Source organism: Hylobates moloch, unplaced genomic scaffold (assembly GCF_009828535.3).
Source record: "Hylobates moloch isolate HMO894 unplaced genomic scaffold, HMol_V3 SCAFFOLD_12, whole genome shotgun sequence".
NCBI lineage: Eukaryota > Metazoa > Chordata > Mammalia > Primates > Hylobatidae > Hylobates > Hylobates moloch.
Window position 1 is genome coordinate 19,724,874 of NW_026652287.1, and position 23,872 is coordinate 19,748,745.

Genomic DNA, 23,872 nt, shown 5'->3' on the forward strand with positions numbered 1-23,872 from the left:
CTTCCGCGTTCCCAGCGCGCGGCCCGAATGGCGGCCGGCAAGCGCCCCGCTGCCGGACCTCGGTCGCGAGCTGCCATGGCCCAATGGAGAAAGAAGAAAGGGCTCCGGAAGCGCCGAGGCGCGGCCTCCCAGGCCCGCGGCAGCGACTCGGAGGACGGCGAGTTTGAGATCCAGGCGGAAGATGACGCCCGGATCCGGAAGGTAGGCGCGTGGGGCTGGGACGCATGTTGGGGCCCGAGACCCGGCTCCGGGCAGCGCCCCGAGGCCTCAGTTTCCCCAGCTGGGGAGTGGGCTCCGCAGAGGGTGGGGAGGGAGGCTGCCGACCCGAGGACCGGTCTTGGGACCGCCGGCCTGAGCACGTGTCTCGGGGTTTGTCAGGCTCAGGGTTCCGCGGCCAGAGCCTTGGGATCCCGGGGCTGCAGCCTGCGGGCCTTCCTGCCGGGTTTTGGTCGCGCGTCTCTCATTGGCTGCCTCCTGCACGTGGGGAGGATCCTGGCTCCCTTTCGCCCAATGAAAAGTGCGGGTGCAGAAGATCTGACTTTGAGAGTTTGGAGCGTTCTTGGGAGGTTGAATTAAGGGGAGGCCGGACTGCGTGGCTTGAGACAGTGTGACGCCCCCAAACCTCTGGGAAACTAATTAAAAAAAATTTTTTTTGAGACAGAGTCTTGCTCTGTTGCTCATGCTGGAGTGCAGTTGTGTAGCCACGGCTCGCTACAGCCTCCGCCTCCTGGGCTCAAGCGATCCTCCCACGGCAGCCTCTCCGGTAGCTGGGACCACAGACACACGCCACCACGCCCGGGTAATTTTTAAATTTTCTGTAGAGACGGGAGTCTCCCTATGTTGCCCAGGCTGGTCTCGAACTCCTGGCCTCAAGCAATCTTCCCACTTCTGCTTTCCAAAGTGTTGGGATTAACAGGCGTGAGCCCGGCCAGTTTGTGTTTGTTAACCATTTACTATGTGCCAGGCTCCATGCTAAGCGCTGTACGAGCCCTATTATTTAATCTTCACACCAATGCTGTGCTAACACCACCAGCAACTGTCATCTTCATTTTTCCACAGGAGGAAACTGAGGCCTAGAGGGTTAAGAAATAGTCAAAGGCCTGGTGTAGTGGCTACACACCTGTAAACCCAGCACTTAGGGAGGCTGAAGTGGGAGGATTGCTTGAGGTCAGGAGTTCAAGATCAGCCTGGGCAACTTAGGGAGACCCCGTCTCTACAAGAAATTAAAAAATTAGGATGGCCGCGGTGGCTCACGCCTGTAACCCCAGCACTTTAGGAAGCTGAGGCAGGTGAATCACCTGAGGTAGGGAGTTCAAGACCAGCCTGGCCAACATGGTGAAACCCTGTCTCTGCTAAAAATACAAAAATAGCCTGGTGTGGTGGCATGCGCCTGTAATCCCAGCTAATCGGGAGGCTGAGGCAGGAGAATCGCTTGAAACTGGGAGGCAGAGGTTGCAGTGAGCCAATACTGCACCACTGCACTCCAGCCTGGGTGACAGAGCAAGACTCTGTCTCAAAAAAAAAAAAAAAAATTAGCCTGGCGTGGTGGCGCCCACCTGTAGTCCCAGCTCCTGGAGAGGCGATGTGGGAGGATCACTTGAACCTGGGCGGCGGAGACTACAGTGAGCTGTGGCTACACAACTGCACTCTATCATAAGCAACAGAGGAAGACTCTGTCTCCAAAAAAAGAAGAAAAAGAAAAGAGAGATCCCCTCTATACAAAAAAAGAAAGAAGCTTGACCAAGACCTCACAGCTTGTGAGTACAAGAGCCAGGAGATTCAAACTTGGAACTGTCTGATTCCAAGGCCTGTGCCATTTCCATTACTGAATGCCACGTGTAAGCACATGAGGGGATGGATGTGAGCACCAATGGGGCAGAAGGGCTGCGCCCATTATTTCCCACAGTCCTGTTCCCAGCGGGTGCCTGGCACCAGGTAGGCTCAGGGCAAGGAGATGAGTAAGTGGGCGTTTATATGAAGAGAAAAGATCACACTCCAAGGCAGGAACTAGAGGAGACCTCATCCCACCATCCCCCTCCCCTTCCAGCCTAGCCAGCGCGTGGCACACAGTAGATGCTCAACAAATGTAGAGAAACTACTAAAGGCAATGAACAGCACAGGCGGGCAGAGGTGGTGAGTACCAAAGAAGAGGAGTCTAAGTGTGGTTCAGACCAAGGGCTTCTCACGGCACTGCCGTATGTTCAAATTTGGCCCAACCTTGCACTGGCTGTGCCCATTTCCACATCCGTAGAAGGCAAGTAAATGATTATATATGTTTCAAAGATTGTTGGCCAGGTGCCATGGCTCATGCCTGTAATCTCAGCACTTTGGGAGTCCGAGAGTGAGATCACTTGACGCCAGGAGTTCGAGACCAGCCTGGGCAACATGCATGGCGAGACTCTGCAGCTACAAAAAATACAAAAATTAGCCGGGCATGTGGTGTGTGCCTGTAGTCCCAGCTACTTGGGAGGCTGAGGTGGGAGGATCATCTGAGCTAGGTGAGCCATGATTGCCCCACTGCACTGCAGCCTGGGCGACTGAGTGAAACTCTGTCTCAAAAAAAAAAAAGTGTTGAGAAGACTAAAGGAGTCTGGGCGTGGTGGCTCATGCCTGTAATCCGAGCACTTTGGGAGGCCAAGATGAACGGATCACTTGAGGTCAGGAGTTTGAGACCAGCCTGGCCAACATGATGAAACCCCGTCTCTACTGAAAATACAAAAATTAGCCGGGCCTGGTGGCGCGTGCCTGTAGTCCCAGCTAGTTGGGAGGCTGAGGCAGGAGAATTGCTTGAACCCGGGAGGTGGAGGCTGCAGTGAGCCAAGATCCTGCCACTGCACTCCAGCCTGGGTGACTGAACGAGACTGTCTCAAAAAAAAAGAAGAAGACTAAAGGACATGCTGTTCATACGTTCGGTAGCTATTGCAGGCGCCTGTGTGTCTCAGGCACCTTGTTTTCATGTACCTAGAGCAGGGGTTGGCAGACCTATCAAGGGCCAGATGGTAAATTTTTTTTTAGGTTTTGTCGGGCCATATAAGATCACTGTCTTTTTTGTTTGATTTCTTTTTCCTTTTCTACAACCCTTTAAAATGTAAAAACCGTTCTAAATTCACAGACTGTTCAACACAGGCCATGGCTCTGCCCTAGAGGATTGTAGTCAATCTTAGAGGGTCACAGTGAAAAGAACACAGTCTCTGAAGCCAGGGTTCACATCCCTCACCCGCTACCTGCTGGCTGTGTGACCTTGGACATGTCACTTTATCTCTGTGCCTCAGTTTCCTTCTCTGTAAAATGGACAGAACAATACTACCCACTTCATCAGATTGTTGTGAGGATTAAGTGGGTTAATTTGTATGAATTCTCAGAGCAGCACCTAGCTTATAGTAGATACCTTGTAAGTTTTAGCCACTCTTATGAATTGCTGCTCCATAAATGCTTTTTTTTTTTTCTTTTTTGGTAAAGATGGAGTTTCGCCATGTTGCCCAGGCTAGTCTCGGAACTCCTGGGCTCAAATGATCCACCCACCTCAGCCTCCCAGTGCTGGGATTACAGGCGTGAGCCACCACGCCCGGCCATAAATACTATTTTTAAGAGAAAGGGGACAGCCCTGTAGTCCAAGAAGGTTCCCCAAAGGAGGTGTCTGGATTGGATTTAGCTGTGCCAGGACAAGTGGGTCCTGGGTGAGCAGAAAGGTGGCCAGGCACGAGACAGACCAGAGATCAGAAAGGAGATTGGTTGGTGGCTGGTGGGGTGGGGGTAGGGGGCGGGAGAGCTTGGAAAAGTCTAGTACTTCACACATAGTAGGCATTTCAATTGGCTCTTTAAAGTATTTAGGGGCTGGGTGTGGTGGTTCATGCCTGTAATCCCAACACTTTGGGAGGCCAAGAAGGGAGGAATACTTGAGGCCAGGAATTCAAGACTAGCCTGGGCAATGTAGTAAGACCTCATCTCTACAAAAAAAAAATAAAAAATAAATACAAAATTAAAAAATTAGCCAGGTGTGGTAGTATACGCCTGTAGTCCCAGCTACTCAGAAGTCTAAGGTGGGAGAATCACTTGAGCCTAGGAGTTCAAGGCTGCAGTGAGCCACGACTGTACCGCTGTACTCCAGCCTGGGTGACAGAGTAAGACCCTGTCTCTTAAAAAAAAAAAGGGGGTATTTACTTTTGGGATTGGGATTCAAACCGAGACAGTCTATCTGCAGACCCCACTCTAAACTTCTGTCCTGTGCTGGCCCAGCCAAAGGAGAACTTATTAGCAAAAAAGTGACATGATCTGGCAGAAGCATTATTGGCTTGAATGGAGGAGAGAGGGCAACAGCACAGCCCCCTTCCCTGCCCCCTGTGGTCCCACTGTGCCTGGAGTGATACCGCCTCTCTGTTCTTCCCTCCCAGCTGGGACCTGGCAGACCCCTGCCCACCTTCCCCACCTCAGAATGCATCTCGGATGTGGAACCGGACACCCGGGAGATGGTGCGTGCCCAGAACAAGAAGAAGAAGAAGTCTGGAGGCTTCCAGTCCATGGGTGGGTACAAGCTTGGCATTGGGGACTTTGCGGGAGCAGCAGCTGGGGGTCGACCCCGTCTCTGCACTCCATCACTGATATCCACTCTGGGCTCAGCACTGTGGTTGGGTAGACTGGGGTAGCAGATCTGGTCTCCCAGTCATTCAGGGCCTTCTAGTGGGGCAGCGGGCCTGAGACAGGAGAGGGCAGTTAGAACGGGCCTCGGGAAAGGCAATGCAGATGCAAGAACAGGCAAAGACAGTCGGGGACTTACTGCATACAGAGGGGCATTTCAGAAGGAGGGAAAGGATGGAATGGGTGGGTGGTGTGGGGACACCTGGCTGGCCAGAAATAAAGCCTGACTCTCTTACTCTTACAAATCAGTAGCAGCTGGAGCAAGGATTTAAATATCAAGATGAGTGCTGGGTGCAGTGGCTCATGCCTATAATCTTAGTGTTTAGGGAGGCAGAGGTAGGATCACTTGAGGCCAGGAGTTCAAGTCCAGCCTGGGCAACAAAGTGAGCTCCCATCCATGCCCTCACCACCAAGAGGGACAAGAGTCCCTCCCCACCACCCAGGTGATTCTGGAGTTCATTCCATACATCCTCATTGTGTCCACACACACTTCCAAGAGGTGCAGGACCTTACCACGCCTAAAACGAAGGCACAGCTTCTTAGTGTCATCTAAGACCCCGTTAGTGTTCAGAGATCCCTGCTGTCTCATGACATCAAGAGGGGTTCACATCAGAAAATCAGATAAGGTTCAGATGCCCCAGTCAGATCTGTCTCCTAAGTCTCATTTCACCTTTCAGTTTCTGCTTTATTGCTTTTTTTTTTTTTTCCCTTTCTGTTTATTGTTGATGAAGCTGTCATTTGTCCTGTAAAGTTCTCTGGGGTTGTTGCTGTGGGGACTCCCTTGGCCCCCTGACCGTTTCATGTCTCTCCCAGGCCTAAGCTACCCGGTGTTCAAAGGCATCATGAAGAAGGGGTACAAGGTGCCGACGCCCATCCAGAGGAAGGTGAGGGGTGGGGTGGTCAACGGGCGAGGACCAGGGAGGAGTGACATGGCCCTCCTCTCTGGCCCCTTGACAGCCACCCCTTGTCCCAGCTGTCACATCTTCTGCCCCCTTTACTCTGCTGAAGCCCCAGCTAGCATGTCCACCTTCTAGGTGGAGAAGGTTGGGCCGAGCCGAGCAGAGACTCTGGGCCTTTCTGCCAGTTGAGCCTCCTGGAGGCTGCCCACAGCTGAGCCTCAGCTCAGGCAGCTCCCAGCCACCTATTATCACCTGGAGCTTGTGATTACCGTTCTTAGACATTTCGCCCAGTGGGAGCCATTTCTCTGGGGTTCTGAGGAGGAGGACTAGATGGGAGGTAGAGTCTGGCTCCCCCTGAAGAAGGGTGTTCCAGCAATGGAAAGAGTTGGGGTAGTGAGCAGCTTATCCTTGGAGGCGTGCTAACAGGCTTTTGAAAGAGTGGGCAAGAATAGGCTCAGGGCTGGGAGACAGGTGCCTGCCCATTCTCTGAGATCTATAGCACGCCCACTCCTCAGGGCCTTGAAGCTCTGGATCATGTGGTGTTTGGGGAGGAGCTGACCCTGACCTTCCCTGCTTGTGCCTCTCCAGACCATCCCAGTGATCTTGGATGGCAAGGACGTGGTGGCCATGGCCCGGACGGGCAGTGGCAAGACAGCCTGCTTCCTCCTCCCCATGTTCGAGCGGCTCAAGACCCACAGTGCCCAGACCGGGGCCCGTGCCCTCATCCTTTCGCCCACCCGAGAGCTGGCCCTGCAGACCCTGAAGTTCACTAAGGAGGTGTGTCTGGGCTTGGGGAGAGGCGGGAGGCAAGGGCTGACCTGGGACCAGACGCAGAGGCCACGAGTGTGCTGTCATCTCACCCCTGCCCTCTCTCAATCACTTTCTCTTCTCAGCTAGGCAAGTTCACTGGCCTCAAGACTGCCCTGATCCTGGGTGGAGACAGGTAAGGTCCCTGCACCCCATGCCAGGGTCACCACCATGCAGGCACATCTCTGTGTCTCCAGGACATTAGTTCGATTTAAGCTGTGTTGCTTATTAATAATAGCAGCTTCTGTGCTTATTCAAAAAACCCAACAAGGCCGGGCCCAGTGGCTCATGCCTGTAATCCCAGCATGCTGGGAGGCCGAGGTAGGCAGATCCCCTGAGGTCAGGAGTTCGAGACCAGCCTGACCAACATAGCGGAACCCTGTCTCTACTAAAAATACAAAAATCAGCTGGGCGTGGTGGCGCATGCATGTAATCCCAGCTACAATGGAGGCTGAGAAAGGAGAATCTCTTGAACCCGGGAGGTGGAGTTTGCAGTGAGCTGAGATGGCATTACTGCACTCCAACCTGGGCGACAGAGCGAGACTCCATCTCAAAAAAAAAAAAAAGAAAAGAAAAAAACAAAAACCCAACAAGGCTGGTCCAGTGATAGCAAGTTATCAGCACTTACCAACATTAGTATCATTAAAGTTGGTATACAACCACCTCACTGCTAAATTTAACTGGCTTAAGAAAAAAACCAACAAGGGAAATCATGCGATAAAATATTAAAATAAATTGCCCACAGAAGCAGTGCCACTCAGAAGTTCTGATGCTCCTGAAATAGAGTCGTCAGCTCACAGGATAGACAAGTGTATCTATTTTAATATGCCTAATCGTGGGCTTGGTTTTGTTTTTGTTTTTTTGTTTGTTTATTTTGAGACAGGGTCTCGCTCTGTCACCCTGGCTGGACTGCAGTGGCACAATCACAGCTCACAGCAGCCTCAACCTCCTGGGCTCAAGTGATCCTCCCATGTCAGCCTCCCCAGTAGCTGGCACTGCAGGTGTGCACCACCACGCCCAGCTAATTTTTTGTATTTTTTGTAGAGATGAGGTCTTGCCATGTTACTCAGGCTGGTCTCGAACTCCTGGGCTCAAGCGATCTGCCACTTTGGCCTCCCAAAGTGTTGGGATTACAGGCATAAGCCACCACACCTGGATGTGGGCTGTTTGAAAGCAGAAAGCACAGGAATTGAGGGATGTTTGTAATAGCTCAGATTCATAAGATGTATTCTCGCCTGATGTTCATCTACCACCCTTCCTAGGTAGTAGGTGCCACGTCTGTTTTACAGATGAGCAAAATGAGGAAGTGACAAGTTAGAGTCAGGCAATGATTCCAAAGTACAGCTGGGATCAGAATCCAGTCTCCTGCCTCATTCCATGCCTTATCCCACAGTTTCTCCCTTAAAGGGCAGCCCCTTTAAGGGAGAAAGTTTAAGGATGCCGCTATTAACACTCTTGATTCTCGGAGAGTTTGCTTTTCAGTGCTTTTGTCTCCATTGTCATTTATTCTTTCTAAAGTTCGTGATTGTCAGAAAGGCCTCCCTGGGCTAGTCCTGGCCCAGGACTACCCTGGCTCCTACAGGTATCCCAAGGGTGCTTCAGAGGAGGACTAAAATTAGGGATGTGTGCCCAAAGGGTTTAAGGACGGGAGCTGATAGAGATCCGGGGAACCTGGGTTCTAGTTGGAGCTGGTAGTTCCAGGGTTAGTTGCTGGGGGTGCTGTGGATAGAAGGCATCTTTGTTGCTATCTGGAACAACAGAAGGAGTGAATTGAGGTCTGTAGTTGAACCCATCTCTTCGAGGGAACTGTTATAACCATTCTTTTGCATATTTCAGCTTGTATCTCTTGTCAGGGCAATGCCTTTGCCTCATACCTCAGCACTGGCCTTTCCTCAGTTCCAAGCCTCGGGTCTGTGTTCCTGGGGTTGGGATGTGCAGCCTCGCCTGGACATTTGGTTATGGGAAGGGAAACCAAAGAGACCTGTTCTATCAAGCTAACCCCTTCTCTCCTCTCTAGGATGGAAGACCAGTTTGCAGCCCTGCACGAAAATCCCGACATGTGAGTTTGTGGATTGGGGATGACTCCCTGAGGTCCCTTCCCAGTAGTGGGAGTGTCAGAGAACTATGGTGGTGGCCCTGGCCCTGGGGTCACCTGGCCTGTGCACCCTCTTCCAGAATTATTGCCACACCTGGACGTTTGGTGCATGTGGCTGTGGAAATGAACCTGAAGCTGCAGAGTGTGGAATACGTGGTGTTCGATGAAGCCGACCGGTAAGGCTGCAGGTCCAGCCCTGAGCACTTGTGTCTGAACTGGGAAAGCAGAGGCAGAGAGGTCAACCAGAGGAAGGCTCTGCCGGGAGAGACCTGTGTGGCCAAGATCGAAGCAGTGTCTCCCCAGATGTGGGCTGCAGACCTCCTCACAAGCGGTGCTGGAGCTCATCTCTGGGGCTCTCTGACCAATATTTATAATTTTGCATTTCAGGAGTATTGAAATGAATAATAGGACATCTAACATGGGATTTATTTATTTATTTATTTTTGAGACGGAGTCTCGCTCTGTCACCCAGACTGGAGTGCAATAGCACGATCTTGGCTCATTGCAACCTCCGCCTCCCGGGTTCAAGTGATTCTCCTGCCTTAGCCTTCTGTGTAGCTGAGGTTACAAGCACGCGCCACCATGCCCGGCTAATTTTGTATTTTTAGTAGAGATGGGATTTCACCACATTGGCCAGGCTGGTCTTGAACTCCTGACCTCAGGTGATCCACCCGCCTTGGCCTCCCAAAGTGCTGGGATTACAGGCGCAAGCCACAGCGCCTGGCCCCTAACATGGGATTTCAAAAAAGAGATTTTTTTAAAAAGCACAAAGTTGAGAGCATGGACTCAGGAGCCAGACAGGAGTGGGATCAAGTCCTAGCTCTGTGACTTCAACTCTGTGAATTTGGGCAAGTCACTGGGCATCTGTGGGCCTTGGCTGCTTCAACTGCAAAATGGGGATAAAGCAGCACGTACCTCACAGGGGTGCTGTGAGGACCAGAAGACTTGATACTTGTAAAGTGCTTAGAACCCTCCCTGGCAGAGTTGGGGAGGGGGATGTGGGGGAAGGAGGGAGGGACTGCTATCATTGTTTTTTTTTTTTTTTTTTTTTTTTTTTTTTTTTTTTTTTTGAGACGGAGTCTTGCTCTGTCGCCCAGGCTGGAGTGCAGTGGCGCAATCTTGGCTCACTGCAAGCTCCCCCTCCCGGGTTCACGCCATTCTCCTGACTCAGCCTCTCCGAGTAGCTGGGACTACAGGCGCTCGCCACCACGCCCAGCTAATTTTTTCTATTTTTTAGTAGAGATGGGGTTTCACCATGGTCTCGATCTCCTGACCTCATGATCCGCCCGCCTCGGCCTCCCAAAGTGCTGGGATTACAAGCGTGAGCCACCGCGCCCGGCTGCTATCATTGTTTGATTGATGGTGACATGGTCTTGTCTGTCGCCCAGTTTGGAGTGCAGTGGTGTGATGATGGCTCACTGCAGCCTCAACCTCCAGGCTCAAGGGATCCTCCCGCCTCAGCCTCCTGAGTAGCTGGGAATATAGGTGTGCGCCACCACACCCAGCTAATTATTATTATTTTTTTTTTGAGACGGAGTCTCGCTCTGTTGCCCAGGCTGCAGTGCAGTGGAAGATGTCGGCTCACGGCAAGCTCCGCCTCCCGGGTTCACGCCATTCTCTTGCCTCAGCCTCCGGAGTAGCTGGGACTACAGGCACCCACCACCACGCCCGGCTAATTTTTTTGTATTTTTAGTAGAGACGGGGTTTCACCGTGTTAGCCAGGATGGTCTCGATCTCCTGACCTGGTGATCCACCCGCCTTGGCCTCCCAAAGTGCTTGGGATCACAGGCGTGAGCCTCTGCAGCCGGCCTGGGCTGCTGTCGTTTATTTCAGCATGAGTTTGTAAGAACATAACCAAGACAGATTCCAGATTTCAAGGTTGTTGTTTAGGATGAAGTCACGTGATAAGTGTGAGTGGGCTGAGTTAGAGTGAGGCAAGCCCTGGGACACCGCAGAAGTTGTGGGGACAAGGATGGCTGGAACTCCAGGGGCAAGGTTGGAACTCCAGGGAGTGGAGGCCCCCTCTGACCCAGTCCTGCCCTCTACCCTTCCAGGCTTTTTGAAATGGGCTTCGCAGAGCAGCTGCAGGAGATCATCGCCCGCCTCCCTGGGGGCCACCAGACGGTGCTGTTCTCCGCCACGCTGCCCAAACTGCTGGTGGAATTTGCCCGGGCTGGTGTGTGAGCTGAGGGTGGAGATGGGGGCTGGGGGTCCAGTCCCTCTGCAACTCCCTCACTCTCCCCCATGTCTCCTGCAGGCCTCACGGAGCCCGTGCTCATCCGGCTTGACGTGGACACCAAGCTCAACGAGCAGCTGAAGGTGAGGCTGCACCTGTCCCGTCCCAGGAGGGTGTGTCCAGGTGGGCCCTGCAGGCCCTGGGCCAGGACCCTGTAAGCCAACCCGTGATGCCCTCTCCCCGCAGACCTCCTTCTTCCTCGTGCGGGAGGACACCAAGGCTGCCGTGCTGCTCCACCTGCTGCGCAACGTGGTGCGGCCCCAGGACCAGACCGTGGTGTTTGTGGCCACAAAGCACCACGCCGAGTACCTCACTGAGGTGAGCAGAGTCCTGAGTGGGACGGGCACCTCCTTCAGCCGGAGTTTGGAGCTGCAGTTCCCTGTGCAGTCACTAGAGGGCAACACGAGAGCGGACCAGGAGCCTGGGCCTGGGCTCAAGATGGTCATTTTTGTTTTTTTTTGAGACGGAGCCTCGCTCTGCCATCCAGGCTAGAGTGCAGTGGCACAATCGCGGCTCACTGCAGCCTTGACCTTCCAGGCTCAAACGATCCTCCCGCCTCAGCCTCCCGAGTACTTGGGACTTCTGGTGCATGTCACCCTGCCCAACTAATTTGTTACTTATTTTTATACTTTGTAAAGACAAGTTCTCACTCAGTCGCCCAAGCTGGTCTTGAACTCCTGGGCTCAGGTGATCCTCCCACCTTGGCCTCCCATTGTACTGGGATTATAGGTGTGAGCCATTGCACCCAGCCTAAACTTTTTATTATGAAAACATTTTTTTTTTTTTTTTTTGGAAGTGGTATTTCACTCTGTTGCCCAGGCTGGAGTGCAGTGGCACGATCTCAGCTCACTGCAACCTCTACCTCCCAGGTTCAAGCGATTCTCCTGCCTCATCCTCCTGAGTAGCTGAGACTTCAGGTGCCACCATGCCTGTCTAATTTTTGTATTTTTCATGGAGACGGGGTTTGCTGTGTTGGCCAGGTGAGTCTTGAACTCCTGACCTCAAGTGATCTGCCCATCTCAGCCTCCTAAAGTGCTGGGATTACAGGTGTAAGCCACAGCGCCTGGCCTAAACTTTTTATTGTGAGAAAATTTCAAACCAGTTCTAAGATCAGAAAATAATATGATGAACCCCGGGTACTCGTTATCTAGGTACAACTGTTATCAGCTCATAGCTGGTTTTGACCTTCATCTGTTATGTCCCCTTACATCCGGGTTATTTTGAAGCCTGTCCCTGCCATTCTGTTATTTTCCTGTAGATTTTTAGTATTTGGTTTGTTTGACTTCTTAAGATTGAGGCATGACCTGCATGTAGCAAGCTGTGTGAAGCGCTGTTAGCATGTGTGAGTGGCTCAAAGAGTTTTTTCATATGTGTTATGCCTGTGTGACCCCCGCCTGGGTCAAAGCCTGGGGAGTCGCTGTGCACCGGAAGGCAGTGGGGCCCCTTTCTGTCAGTGCCTGCCTCCCCATCAGCTACACCTGGGTCTGTTATCTGAGGACATGGTTCACTGGGTTTCACTTACTCCACACACAGTTAACAACGTTCCCTCTGTGCAGCTGCTGGGGTCACCAGTGAATAAGACCAAAATAGTAATTTTTAAATAGTTGTTTTTTAGAGACAGAGTTTTGCTCCTTTGGCCAGGCTGGAGTGCAGAAGCATGATCATGGCTTACTGCAACCTCTGCCTCCTGGGCTCAAGTGATCCACCCATCTCAGCCTCCCAAGTACCTGGGACTATAGACACGAGTCATGCCTGACCATGCCAGCTCATTTTTTATTTATTTTTATTTTTTTGTAGAGATGGTGTCTTGGCTGTGTTACCCAGGCTAGTCTGGAGCTTATGGGCTTAAGTGATTTTCCAGCCTTGGTTTCCGGAAATGCTGGGATTACAGGCATGAGCCACTATGCCCAGTTTAAATAGTAATCTGTAAAGAAGAGCTAGCACTCTCATGAGTGTTCCATGTTGAGACTGTTCTCAGCACTGTGTATACTGACTCTTGTGATCCTCATATTAAGGCACAAAGAAGGGGCAGTTATTCGTACAGATGGGGAAAATGAGGCACAGAAAGGTTTGGTAACTTGCCCAAGTCACACAGCTTGTTTGTGGCAGAATCAGGATAAGGCCTGTGCACTGAGGTGGCATTTGCAGTTTCCCTGAGAGGGCCCTCTGCACACATCATCTCTGATCCTCAGACAACTCTGCAGAGAGGTGGGAGGTGTTGTAAGCTCCATTCCTCCCCAAACTGGTGTCACCCAGCAAGCTTGGATTCAGACCAAGGGTGCCAGACTCCAGAACCCGTGGTCTTGTCTCTGCACCTCAGTGCCTGTCCCCCGCCATGGTCTGGCTTCCTTTCCTTTCTTCTCCAAGTCTCCTTCTCACTTTGCTACCATCTTTGCTCTGAGCAGCTGCTGACGACCCAGCGGGTGAGCTGTGCCCACATCTACAGTGCCCTAGACCCGACAGCCCGCAAGATCAACCTCGCCAAATTCACGCTTGGCAAGTGCTCCGCTCTCATTGTGACTGACCTGGCCGCCCGGGGCCTGGACATCCCGCTGCTGGACAATGTCATCAACTACAGCTTCCCCGCCAAGGGCAAGCTCTTCCTGCACCGCGTGGGTAAGCAGCCCGTGGCTGGCCCTGGGGCAGGCAGGGGTACCGGATCCTGGCAGAAGCCGAGGGTACAAGGCTTAACTCTTGACACTGCACATGGGGTGGCTGTGGGCTTTTTTTTAGAGACAGAGCCTTGCTATATTGCTCAAGCTGGTCTCAAACTCCTGATCGTGCCACTGCACTCCAACCTGGGTGACGGAGCAAGATCTTGTCTCAAAAAAACCAAAAAAAACAATTATTCAGCTTATGGTTTTTTTGACTTTACAATAGCACCCATACAGCTGTTCTATTTTTTTCTTTCAGTACAGTATTCAATAAGTTACATGAGATATTCAACACTTTATTTTAAAATCGGCTATGTGTGGGATGATTTTGCCCAAGGGTAGGCTAATGGAAGCATTTGGAGCATGTTCAAGGCAGGCTGGCTGAGCTGTGATGTTTAGTGGGTTAGGTGCAATGCGTGTGTTTTTGATGGCTGTTGGGTTTATTGAGATGCAGCCCTTCGTAAGTCATGGAGCAGCTGTGGTCTCATTTCAGAGATCGCTGTCCCCCATTGCTCTCTGATGACATGGCCATCATTTTGGTGTGCGTCCATTCTTCTGATGTTTCTATTTTAAGTTGTGGTAAAGTAGACATAGCATGCAATTCAGCATTTTGCCATTTCCCAGTGTGCAGTGGAGTGGCATCGAGTCTGTTCACATTGTACAACCGTCACCACCATCTGTCCCCAAAACTTTTTTTTTTTTTTTTTGAGATGGAGTCTTGCTTTGTACCCCAGGCTGGAGTGCAGTGGCATGATCTCGGCTCACTGCAACCTTCATCTCCCAGGTTCCAGCTATTCTCTTGCATCAGCCTCCCAAGTAGCTGGGATTACAGGTGCTCGCCACTAGGCCCAGCTAATTTTTTGTGTTTTTAGTAGAGACGGGGGTTTTACCATGTTGGCCAAGCTGGTATTGAACTCCTAACCTCAAGTGATGCGTCTGCCTCAGCCTCCTAAAGTGCTGGGATTGTACGCGTGAGCCACTGTGCTTGGCCCCAGAACTTTTTCATGTTGCAAAACTGAAGCTCTATCCATCAGACAAAATCTCCTGATTCCCCTCCCGCAGCCCCTGGTAAATGTTATTCTACTTTCTTTGCCTTCTTTTAATTGATAAGTGTCATGTGGCGGGCGCACTTCCCCCTTGTTGCTGTCTGCTGTCCCCTAGTTTCCGTTGCTGTGTGGAGAGCTGGTTCTGCTTGTCCCTGGGGAGGTCCCCAGGACCCCCCCCCAAAGGGAATTTCTTGTGCCTCACAAGACCAACAGTGCCGGTCAGACAACCTCAGATGAAATCTCCAAATGTCATAACACCTTGTTTTCCCAAGATACAGAGACAAACCAAAATGTAATGCTATGTAGGGATTTATGTACTTCATGCAAAACTGCAGTCATGTTGGGTGCTCTTTTTTATAACTTGCTTTTTGTTTTTTTCTTTTTACATCACCGTACATCACGAATGTTTTTCATTTACTATGAAATGTCATTCTGTGATGGGTTGGCACATCTCTTCTGTAAGGGGCTAGACATGAAACGTTAGGCTTTGTGGACCATACTGTCTCTGTCATAACTGTTCATCTCTGCTGCTGTCGTGTGAATGCTGCCTATTCATTTACATAGATAATATATAAACAAATGAGTGTGGCTGTGTTCCAGTAAATCTTTATTTACACAGACAAGCAGAGGGCCAGGATCTCACTCTGTTGCTTGGGCTGTAGTGCAGTGGCATGATCATAGCTCACTATAAGCTTGAACTCCTAGATTCAAGCAATCCTCCCAGCTCAGCCTCCCAAGTACTTAGGGCTACAGGCACACACCACCACATTTGGCTAATTTTCATTTTTTGTAGACATGGGGTCTTGCTGTTTTGCCCAGGCTGTTCTCGAACTCCTGGCCTCAAGTGATTCTCCCGCCTCAGCCCCTCAAAGTGTTGTGATTACAGGCGTGAGCCACCAGCCTGGCCCTGCAGGCTGTAGTTTGCCCACTCTTTTCCTGAGCGGTTTAATTCCCACAGTGTGGCCATCAGCTGATTCACTTATCCAGTCCTCTATCCTTGAGCCTTTAGTTTCCAACTTGGGGCTGTCCTAGTCAGGGCCACAGCAAACCTCCTTGTGTGTGAATCTTTGCGTCTTTGGGGAGAATTCTCAAAAGTGGGGGCACTGAAGAGTTTTGATCATGCTCCTGAGCAGGGCCTTGCTGTATTTTTGCTAGTCTCCAGAGCACTGTGCCAGCTCGGGCACACTCTCACAGATCAACCCGGGGACGGGATTGAACTTCCCTGTGCGTAGGTGGGGACAGTAGCTGTGTGAGGTTCGAGGCCTGGCCAGGCTCACCTGCCCAGGGTCTGGCCTGTGGAACTCATGCTGGGTCCAGGTCCTTCTTCTTTGCTTAATGAAGCTTGAACGTCTCCTTGCTGCAGGCCGTGTGGCTCGGGCTGGCCGAAGTGGCACAGCCTACTCCTTGGTGGCCCCTGATGAAATCCCCTACCTGCTGGATCTGCACCTGTTCCTGGGCCGCTCCCTCACCCTCGCCCGACCCCTCGAGGAGCCCTCAGGTGAGTGGAGGCTGGGTGGGGCTAGGGGGTCCCCGTGGAGGTCATGGGCCCTGTTTTGGCTGTGGGAGGAGGTGGGGCTGGGTTTGACCCCAAGAGAAGATGATTCCTTTTATTTATTGTATTTTATTTGTTTTGTTTTATTTTTTGAGACAGAGTCTCGCTCTGTTGCCTAGGGTGGGTGCAGTGGTGCGATCTTGGCTCAAGGCAACCTCTGCCTCCCAAGTTCAAGCCATTCTCTTGCCTCAGCCTCCCGAGTAGCTGGGACTATAGATGCCCGCCACCATGCGGGGCTAATTTTTTATTGTATTTTTAGTAGAGACAAGGTTTCACCATGTTGGCCAGGCTGGTCTCGAATTCCTGACCTCAAGTGATTCACCCCCCTCCCAAAGTGCTGGGATTACAGGTGTGAGTCACTGTGCCCGGCTGAGTCCTTTAATTTTTTAACGAGACGGGGTCTTACTCTTGCTCAGGCTGGAGTGCAGTGGTGCGATCATGGCTTGCTGCAACTTGCAAGTCCTGGGCTCAAGCAAGCCACTGTGCCCGGCTAATCCCTCTATTTTAAACTCAGGATTTCCCACAGCAATCCGGATTTCTGGTATCTACTGGGAAACGGTTGGATCTGGGTGCTAAGCCATGGCACCCCCGTTAGACAGGCTTCCTGGTCCCTTGCAGCCCCTGCCTGCCTCCCCTTCCTGTCAGTGTGGCCTGCCCAGCCCCTGCAGGCATCTAGTGTGTGACCCTATACTTGACTGAGTTTTCAGGGGAGCGCAGCGGAAGGAGAGAGAGGCTGAGGCTCATTTAGACCAAGCCCACAGGACATTTTTTTATTTGTTTATTTATTTATTTATTGAGACAGGGTTTCACTCTTGTTGCCCAGGCTGGAGTGCAATGGCGCGATCTCGGCTCACCACAACCTCCGCGTCCTGGGTTCAAGTGATTCTCCTGCCTCAGCCTCCCGAGTAGCTGGGACTGCAGGCACACACCACCACGCCCAGCTAATTTTGTATTTTTAGTAGAGACAGGGTTTCACCATGTTGGCCACGCTGGTCTTGAACTCCTGATCTCAGGTAATCTGCCCACCTCGGCCTCCCAAAGTGCTGGGATTACAGGCGTGAGCCACTGTGCCCAGCCGCCCACAGGACATTTCTGTATACATCCTAGAGTGGGAATGCATGGGACAGACAATAGCAATCACCATGGCCTCCATCTGTGGGCCTCCAACTATGGGCCTCCACCTGCAGTCCTGCTGGTTCCCAGGCCCTGGACACATCTTGTCTCATTTGTCCGTCTGTGCTGGAGGGAGGGCTGTCATCACCTCTGCTTCACAGATGAGAGAATGGCTCTGACAGGTCTACCCGCATGCACACAGCAGGGAGGTGGGGAGCTGAGATTCAGGTCCGCCTAGAGCCCCGAGACTCAAGCTCAGAGAGCTGAGGCGGCCTCCTCCGGACAGCCCAGCCAGCAGTCAGCAGAGAGCGCAGCCATCAGAGCTCCGGGCCCCCTCCGCCTCGGCTGTTCACTCTTGGCTGCCAGTGGTGATCTCTGTCCAGGCCGTGGCCCTCTCAGGTGACCGTGTGGCCCTGCAGTGTCCCAGCCCATGCCTGGAGGCAGCTGGAAAGCAGACACCGCAGCGGAAAGTCTGGGGTCAGATGCGAGGGCATAGGAAAGGGCTGCGGGGCCTGGCTGGTTGAGGGGCAGCCTGTGCAGTCACTGGAGGTGGAGGCCTCAGTCGGGCGCCACACAGGTGAATTGGAACGGGCGCCTAAAGGGCATTTCAAAGCATTTTCCTGGGGGCAAAGCCGAGAGTGCAAGGGCCAAGGGAGGGAGGTGCCAGCACAGCCCCACCCGGCAGCCCCAGGGGTCCGGTGACAGGCAGGAGCAGGAGGAAATGGACCCTGCACCCAGGGCCTGCTCAGGGCCAGAGGCAGCATGCAGCCCCATACAGGCTCTACAGATCTGCAGCCTCCTGGGTTGAGAGCTGTGCATGGGCGTGGGAGGGGCAGAGGGAGGGAAGGAGCCTCCCCCAATGTCCAGGCAGAAACCACCCCCGGTGCAGTTAGCTTTTAGGGAGAGACATCCTGAATTTGCTCCAGAGCTAGCCGGGGGTCAGCAGGGCCCAGCACCTGCTTAATCTGGAGAGATGGGAAGAGGGCAGGCTCCTGACCCAATGCAGGGTTTGGTTTCCGCCCCTGACCCTCACCATGTGCCCCTTGGCAAATCTCTAAACCTCCAGGAGCCTCAGTTTCCTCATCTCTAAAATGGACTCATCAGGGCCTTTCTTGCATGATTGGCCAAATGTTGGTAATTAATGCTGGGTGATGGGCCCATGAGGTCCATCACACTCTTCCCTCAGCTTTTTGTTTTTCTTTCGTTGTTTTGCTTTTTTATTTTATTTTATTATTTTTTTTTTTGAGAGGGGCTCACTCTGTCACCCAGGCTGGAGTATAGTGGCATGATCACAGCTCACTGCACCCTTGATCTCCTAGGCTCAAGCAATCCTTCCACCTCAGCCTCTTGAGGAGCTGGGAATACAGGCAGGTGCCACCATGCCTGGATAATTTTTTTTATTTTTTGTAGAGATGGGGTCTCACTGTGTTGCCCAGGCTGGTCTTGAACTCCTGCACTCAAGCGATCCTCTTGCCTTGGCTTCCAAAGTGCTGGGGTTACAGGTGTGAGCCACCATGCCTGGCTTACTGTTGTATATATTTTGTAGTAAAAAGTTAGAACATGACGACAAAAGAAAACAGGTACTTTCCTCATAGGTTTGGTGTGAGGTAAAAGAGATGATGATGATGGACTCAGCACAGTGCTTACACATAGGAAGCCTCTGTCCCCGGCATCCTCTGCTCTGAACTGTTGCTGTTACTTATTACCATAAGTATCGCTGTTGTTAGTATGGACTCTGCTTAGATTGAATCCTGTCTCTGCAACTGACTCATTAGACAGTCCTGGTAGTAGTTGAACCTCGCTAAGCCTCAGTTTTCTTATCTATAGAACAGGGTTGCTGTGGAAATTGAATTTCTAATGCTGGAGTCGGCAAAGTTGCTGATGTTTGTTTTTTGTTTTTAAGAGAGACAAAGTCTTGTTCTGTCACCCAGGCTGGAGTGCAGTGGCACTATCACGGCTCACGGCAGCCGTGAGCTCCCGGGCTCAAGCGATCCTCCTGTCTCACCCCCTGAGTAGTTGAGAGACTACAGGGGCACAACACCATGCCCGGCTAATTTTAAAATTTATTGTAGACATGGAGTGTCACTACATTGCTCAGGCTGGTCTCCAATTCGTGGCCTCAAGTGATCCTCCTGCCTCAGCCTCCCAGAACTCTGAGATTACAGGCATGAGCCACCGTGCCCGGCCAACAAAGAATTTTTTTAGAGCCAGATAGTACATATCCTAGGCTCTGTGGGCCGTGTGATCCCGGGTGGCTCTTCAACCCTGGCCTTGTAGTGCAGAAACAGCCGGGGACCACGCGTAAGCAAGTAGTGAGCTGTGCTCCGGTAGAGCTATTTCCAGAAGCAGCAGGCAGCTGGCCGGCCGGCCGCAGTTTGTTGACCCATGTTGGTGTATTCAAGTGTCTGGCTCTCTAGCTCCTCCGTAAGTGCTGGTGTTCTTTGCAGTGATTATTTTGTAGCCATTTACCTGTGATTCGGGGGCCAGGCTGAGGCCCAGGAGTGGTGGTCGGGCAGTGGACAGGCGGGCCAAGTGAAAGACCTCTGACAAGGTGCTGTGTGGCGTGCAGGTGTGGCCGGTGTGGACAGCATGCTGGGTCGGGTGCCACAGAGTGTGGTGGATGAGGAGGACAGCGGCCTGCAGAGCACCCTGGAGGCATCGCTGGAGCTACGGGGCCTGGCCCGCGTCGCCGACAACGCCCAGCAGCAGTATGTGCGCTCGCGCCCGGCGCCCTCACCCGAGTCCATCAAGAGGGCCAAGGAGATGGACCTTGTGGGGCTGGGCCTGCACCCCCTCTTCAGTGAGTCCTTCTACAAGGCAGGGGGTGGCAGGTGGGCCTTGCTGACCCCACGCACAGCCTCACACCTTGCTGCTTTCCTACCAGGCTCTCGTTTTGAGGAGGAGGAGCTGCAGCGGCTGAGGCTGGTGGACAGCATAAAGAACTACCGCTCCCGGGCAGTAAGTGGGGCCAGGTGGAGACCACGCTCTGAGTCCTGGCTCAGTGGAGCCTAGAGACAGAAGGCCTGTGGCCTGGGGTCACACGGTGACAACAGTGGTGCCAGGACTCAGATTGCACTTCTGACCCCCAGCAGGGATTTTCATCTGAGCTTATAGCTTCTTAACCTGCAGCCTTGGCTCTGACAGCCTCTCTTGAGATGCACCTTGTTCTGGAACCATCCCTGCTGGCCCACAGCAGGTCCTATGGGGCAGCCATTCCCTAGCACTTACAGATGGCTCACAAGGGGAAGTGACATGCCCCTGGTCTGTTAGAGGCCTGAAGAGCTGGCTTTCCTGAGCTTCCTTCCCTCCTTCCCAACTGTTGACTCCCATTAGGCACCCCATCTTGTGCATATGGAAGGGGATGCACAAAAGGAAAGACCTACTCAGGAGTGAGTAAGCCTGCCCGCCAGCCAGGATCAGGAGAGGAGCTGGAGAGAGTGTCATGGTTAAGAGCACCGGTTTTGAAGTCAAATGGACTTGGGTTGACAAGCTATGGTTTTTCCTAGCATGTGACCATGGGCTGGTTACTCACCCTCTGGGTTTTTGTTTGTTTGTTTTTGAAACAGTGTCTTGCTTTGTCACCCAGGCTGGAGTGCAGTGGTGCAATCATGGCTTACTGCAGCCTTGACCTCCTGGGCTCAAATGATCCTCCTATCTCAGCCTCCTGAGTAGCTGGGACTACAGGTGCATGCCACCACACCTGGCTAATTTTTTTTAGTTTTTGTAGAGATGAGGTCATGCCATGTTTCCTAGGCTGGTCTCAAACCCCTGGGCTCAGGTGATCCTCCTGCCTCAGCCTCCCAAAATGCTGAGATTACAGGCGTGAGCCACAGTGCCTGGCCTGGGTCTCTCTTTGTGTTTTTGTTTTGTTTTGTTTTTGAGATGGAGTCTCACTCTGTTACTCAGGCTGAGGTGCAATGGTGCAATCTCGGCTCACCGCAATCTCTGCCTTCTGGGTTCAAGTGATTCTCCTGCCTCAGCCTCCTAAGTAGCTGGGACTACAGGTGCCCACCACCACACCTGGCTAATTTTTGTATTTTTAGCAGAGATGGGGTTTCGCCGTGTTGGCCAGGCTAGTCTCGAACTCCTGACCTCAAGTGATCTGCCCGCCTCAGCCTCCCCAAGTGCTGGGATTACAGGCATGAGCCACTGCGCCTGGCTTGGGTCTTTCTATCTAATTGTGAAGTGCAGATAATGAGAGTGCCCACCTTGGACATTGGGGAAGGCTTGGGGAAGAACACCCATAGGGAGCCCACCAAGTGGTAAGGGTGGGGTTGGGGGTAGGAGGCCAGTGGGCAAAGGACTGGGTGTCCCCTCCACAGACTATCTTTGAGATCAACGCCTCCAGCCGAGACCTATGCAGCCAGGTGATGCGCGCCAAGCGGCAGAAGGACCGCAAGGCCGTCGCCCGCTTCCAGCAGGGGCGGCAGGAGCAGCAGGAGGGCCCAGTGGGCCCAGCCCCGAGCTGCCCAGCACTGCAGGAGAAGCAGCCTGAGAAGGAGGAGGAGGAGGAGGAGGCGGGAGAGAGTGTGGAGGTACAGGTTCCACCCTGGGGACCCTGGACCTGGGGAACGGGGAAGGGGTGGCTAAGTCCCAGCAGCCCATGAGGCTGTCCTAGGATCTTTGAGCAGTGGATGGAGGTGGATGCAGTCAGCTTCCCATCTGCAGAGTCGGGGCATGGTTCTTGTCCACCATCCCTCGTTTAAAACTCTGGGGCCAGGTCTTTAGCCTGAGGAGCTGTGTATGACATGACACCCTCAGTGGGGTTCGGGGCATCACCAGCCACCACACACATCAGGGCTTCTGCAGTGAGACGTGTGGGTCTCCACTCAGAGGGAGGACCATGAAGTGTCCCATTCACCTGGTTGGTGGGTCCTGGGCCTGCGTGTCCCCCAGGATGTCCCTCTCATGTTTTGTTTGGACAGAGGGTTCAGTAGCCAAGAAGACCAGTTGGAGACCCCTGGCCTAGTCCACGTTGTTCATAGCAGGCCAGGCACAGAGAAGGGCCGGGCCGCCTGTCACACAACCTGGGGCGCGGAGCTGGAATGGGGAGTTGGGTCTCCCCCGGCCGGCACTCTCCTCCTCACCCAGCTGTCCTGCCTCTGCTGGTCCCTGAGGCAGGGGTTGCACTGTGTGTGCAGATGAGGAAACTCAGGGTCTCACAGGAGACACTGTCACCCAGCTAAGAAATGGCAAAGTGAAGCTTTGAAAGTCCCCGAGAAGCCATTGGCCCTTCACTGTGGCCAGGCTGGTGGGTAGGGAGGCTGCGGGGACTCCCCGGGGGCCGCAGGCATGACGCTGGGCCTTGGTCCCTGCTCTGCCAGGACATTTTCTCAGAGGTCGTGGGCCGGAAGCGGCAGCGGTCAGGACCCAACAGGGGAGCCAAGAGGCAGAGGGAGGAGGCCCGGCAGCGGGACCAGGAATTCTACATCCCCTACCGGCCCAAGGACTTTGACAGCGAGCGGGGGTGAGTGGCTGGCGGGGTCCTGGGTGGGGCAGGCGGGTCCGCTGGGTCCCATCAATCTGATTATGTCTCCCACTCTCCCTCTGCAGCCTGAGCATCAGCAGGGAAGGGGGAGCCTTCGAGCAGCAGGCGGCTGGTGCTGTCCTGGACCTGATGGGGGATGAAGCCCAGAACCTGACGAGGGGCCGGCAGCAGCTCAAGTGGTGAGTGATCGACTGAGCCGCCCCTCCATGCTCGGGGTGAGTGAGCGAGTGAGCCGCCCCTCCATGCTCGGGGTGAGTGACCGAGTGAGCTGCCCCTCCATGCTCGGGGTGAGTGATCAACTGAGCTGCCCCTCCATGCTTGGGGTGAGTGATCGAGTGAGCCGCCGCTGCCCCTCCATGCTTGGGGTGAGTGATCGAGTGAGCCGCCCCTCCCTCCATGCCCGGGGTGAGTGAACGAGTGAGCCGCCCCTCCATGCCAGCAGGCAGGGTGAGCTCCCTGACGTCCTCACTCCCATCTGATCCTGCACAGCCCGGATTATGGCCTGGCTGTCCCCCATGTGGTGACCACTCACAGCAGGTGTGATGGCCCCTGGCTGTGCTGTCCCCTTGATTTGATCACACACCACAGAGATCTTGACCCCGTCTATTCTTTTTGCTGGCAAGTCTTTCTAGACAGGGCTCAGGACCCATTCGTTCAGGACTCTAGCGTCTGGAGAATGTATGTTATTCAACCCAGGGTCACAGCTGGGAAGGGGGAGGGGATTGGAAATCCTTCAGGAAGCTCTTGTCCCTGAGCCAGCCCCCAGTGCTGGTGGCAGTCCTCTGACCGCCACACTCCCTTTTGAGACCTTTACTGCAGGGAGAGGTGAGGAGGGATAGGGAAGAAGCCTTTACTGAGCGCCAACTGCATGCCAGACATGGCTGCACTGCTTTCCTTTAATGCTTCAACAACCTGACAAGAGGGTCAGGTGAGGAGACAGGCCCCTAGCGGCAGCCGGCACTCCAAACGTTTCCCTCCACGGCAGCCGTCCCAACTCCTTCTCCTGCAGGGACCGTAAGAAGAAGCGGTTTGTGGGACAGTCAGGACAGGAAGACAAGAAGAAGATTAAGACAGAGAGCGGCCGCTACATCAGCAGCTCCTACAAGCGAGACCTGTATCCTGAGGGGCGTGGCTGGGGAGGGGCGGGGCCGAGCAGCTTCAGCAGCAGCAGCTTCGATTAAGTGGGACCTGGGGGCGGGGGTGGGGAGGAGGGGGCGGGGCTGAGCGGCTTCAGCAGCCGCATCCCCAGTAGGTGGGACCTGGTGCTGGGGGCGAGGCCGAGCAGCTTCAGCGGTAGCATCTCCAACTAGTGGGACCTGTGCTGGGGGCGGGGCCCAGCAGCTTCAG

The 23,872-nt window shown here is 53.5% G+C and overlaps 1 protein-coding gene across 1 annotated transcript in view; it reads left to right on the plus strand.

Annotated features, from left to right (window-relative positions):
- Positions 1-23,872, plus strand: part of DDX54 (DEAD-box helicase 54) — a 27,037-nt gene continuing 3,165 nt past the window's right edge. Inside the window, exons 1-18 of the mRNA XM_032168606.2 lie at positions 1-201; positions 4,392-4,521; positions 5,449-5,519; positions 6,123-6,311; positions 6,428-6,477; positions 8,359-8,400; positions 8,517-8,612; positions 10,491-10,612; positions 10,694-10,755; positions 10,859-10,990; positions 13,078-13,288; positions 15,736-15,870; positions 19,607-19,837; positions 19,922-19,995; positions 21,360-21,572; positions 22,362-22,504; positions 22,591-22,704; positions 23,535-23,639. Of these exons, the coding sequence (XP_032024497.1) occupies positions 28-201; positions 4,392-4,521; positions 5,449-5,519; positions 6,123-6,311; positions 6,428-6,477; positions 8,359-8,400; positions 8,517-8,612; positions 10,491-10,612; positions 10,694-10,755; positions 10,859-10,990; positions 13,078-13,288; positions 15,736-15,870; positions 19,607-19,837; positions 19,922-19,995; positions 21,360-21,572; positions 22,362-22,504; positions 22,591-22,704; positions 23,535-23,639 (2,294 nt within the window). The 5' untranslated portion in view covers positions 1-27. The remainder of the gene's footprint in view (positions 202-4,391; positions 4,522-5,448; positions 5,520-6,122; positions 6,312-6,427; positions 6,478-8,358; positions 8,401-8,516; positions 8,613-10,490; positions 10,613-10,693; positions 10,756-10,858; positions 10,991-13,077; positions 13,289-15,735; positions 15,871-19,606; positions 19,838-19,921; positions 19,996-21,359; positions 21,573-22,361; positions 22,505-22,590; positions 22,705-23,534; positions 23,640-23,872) is intronic.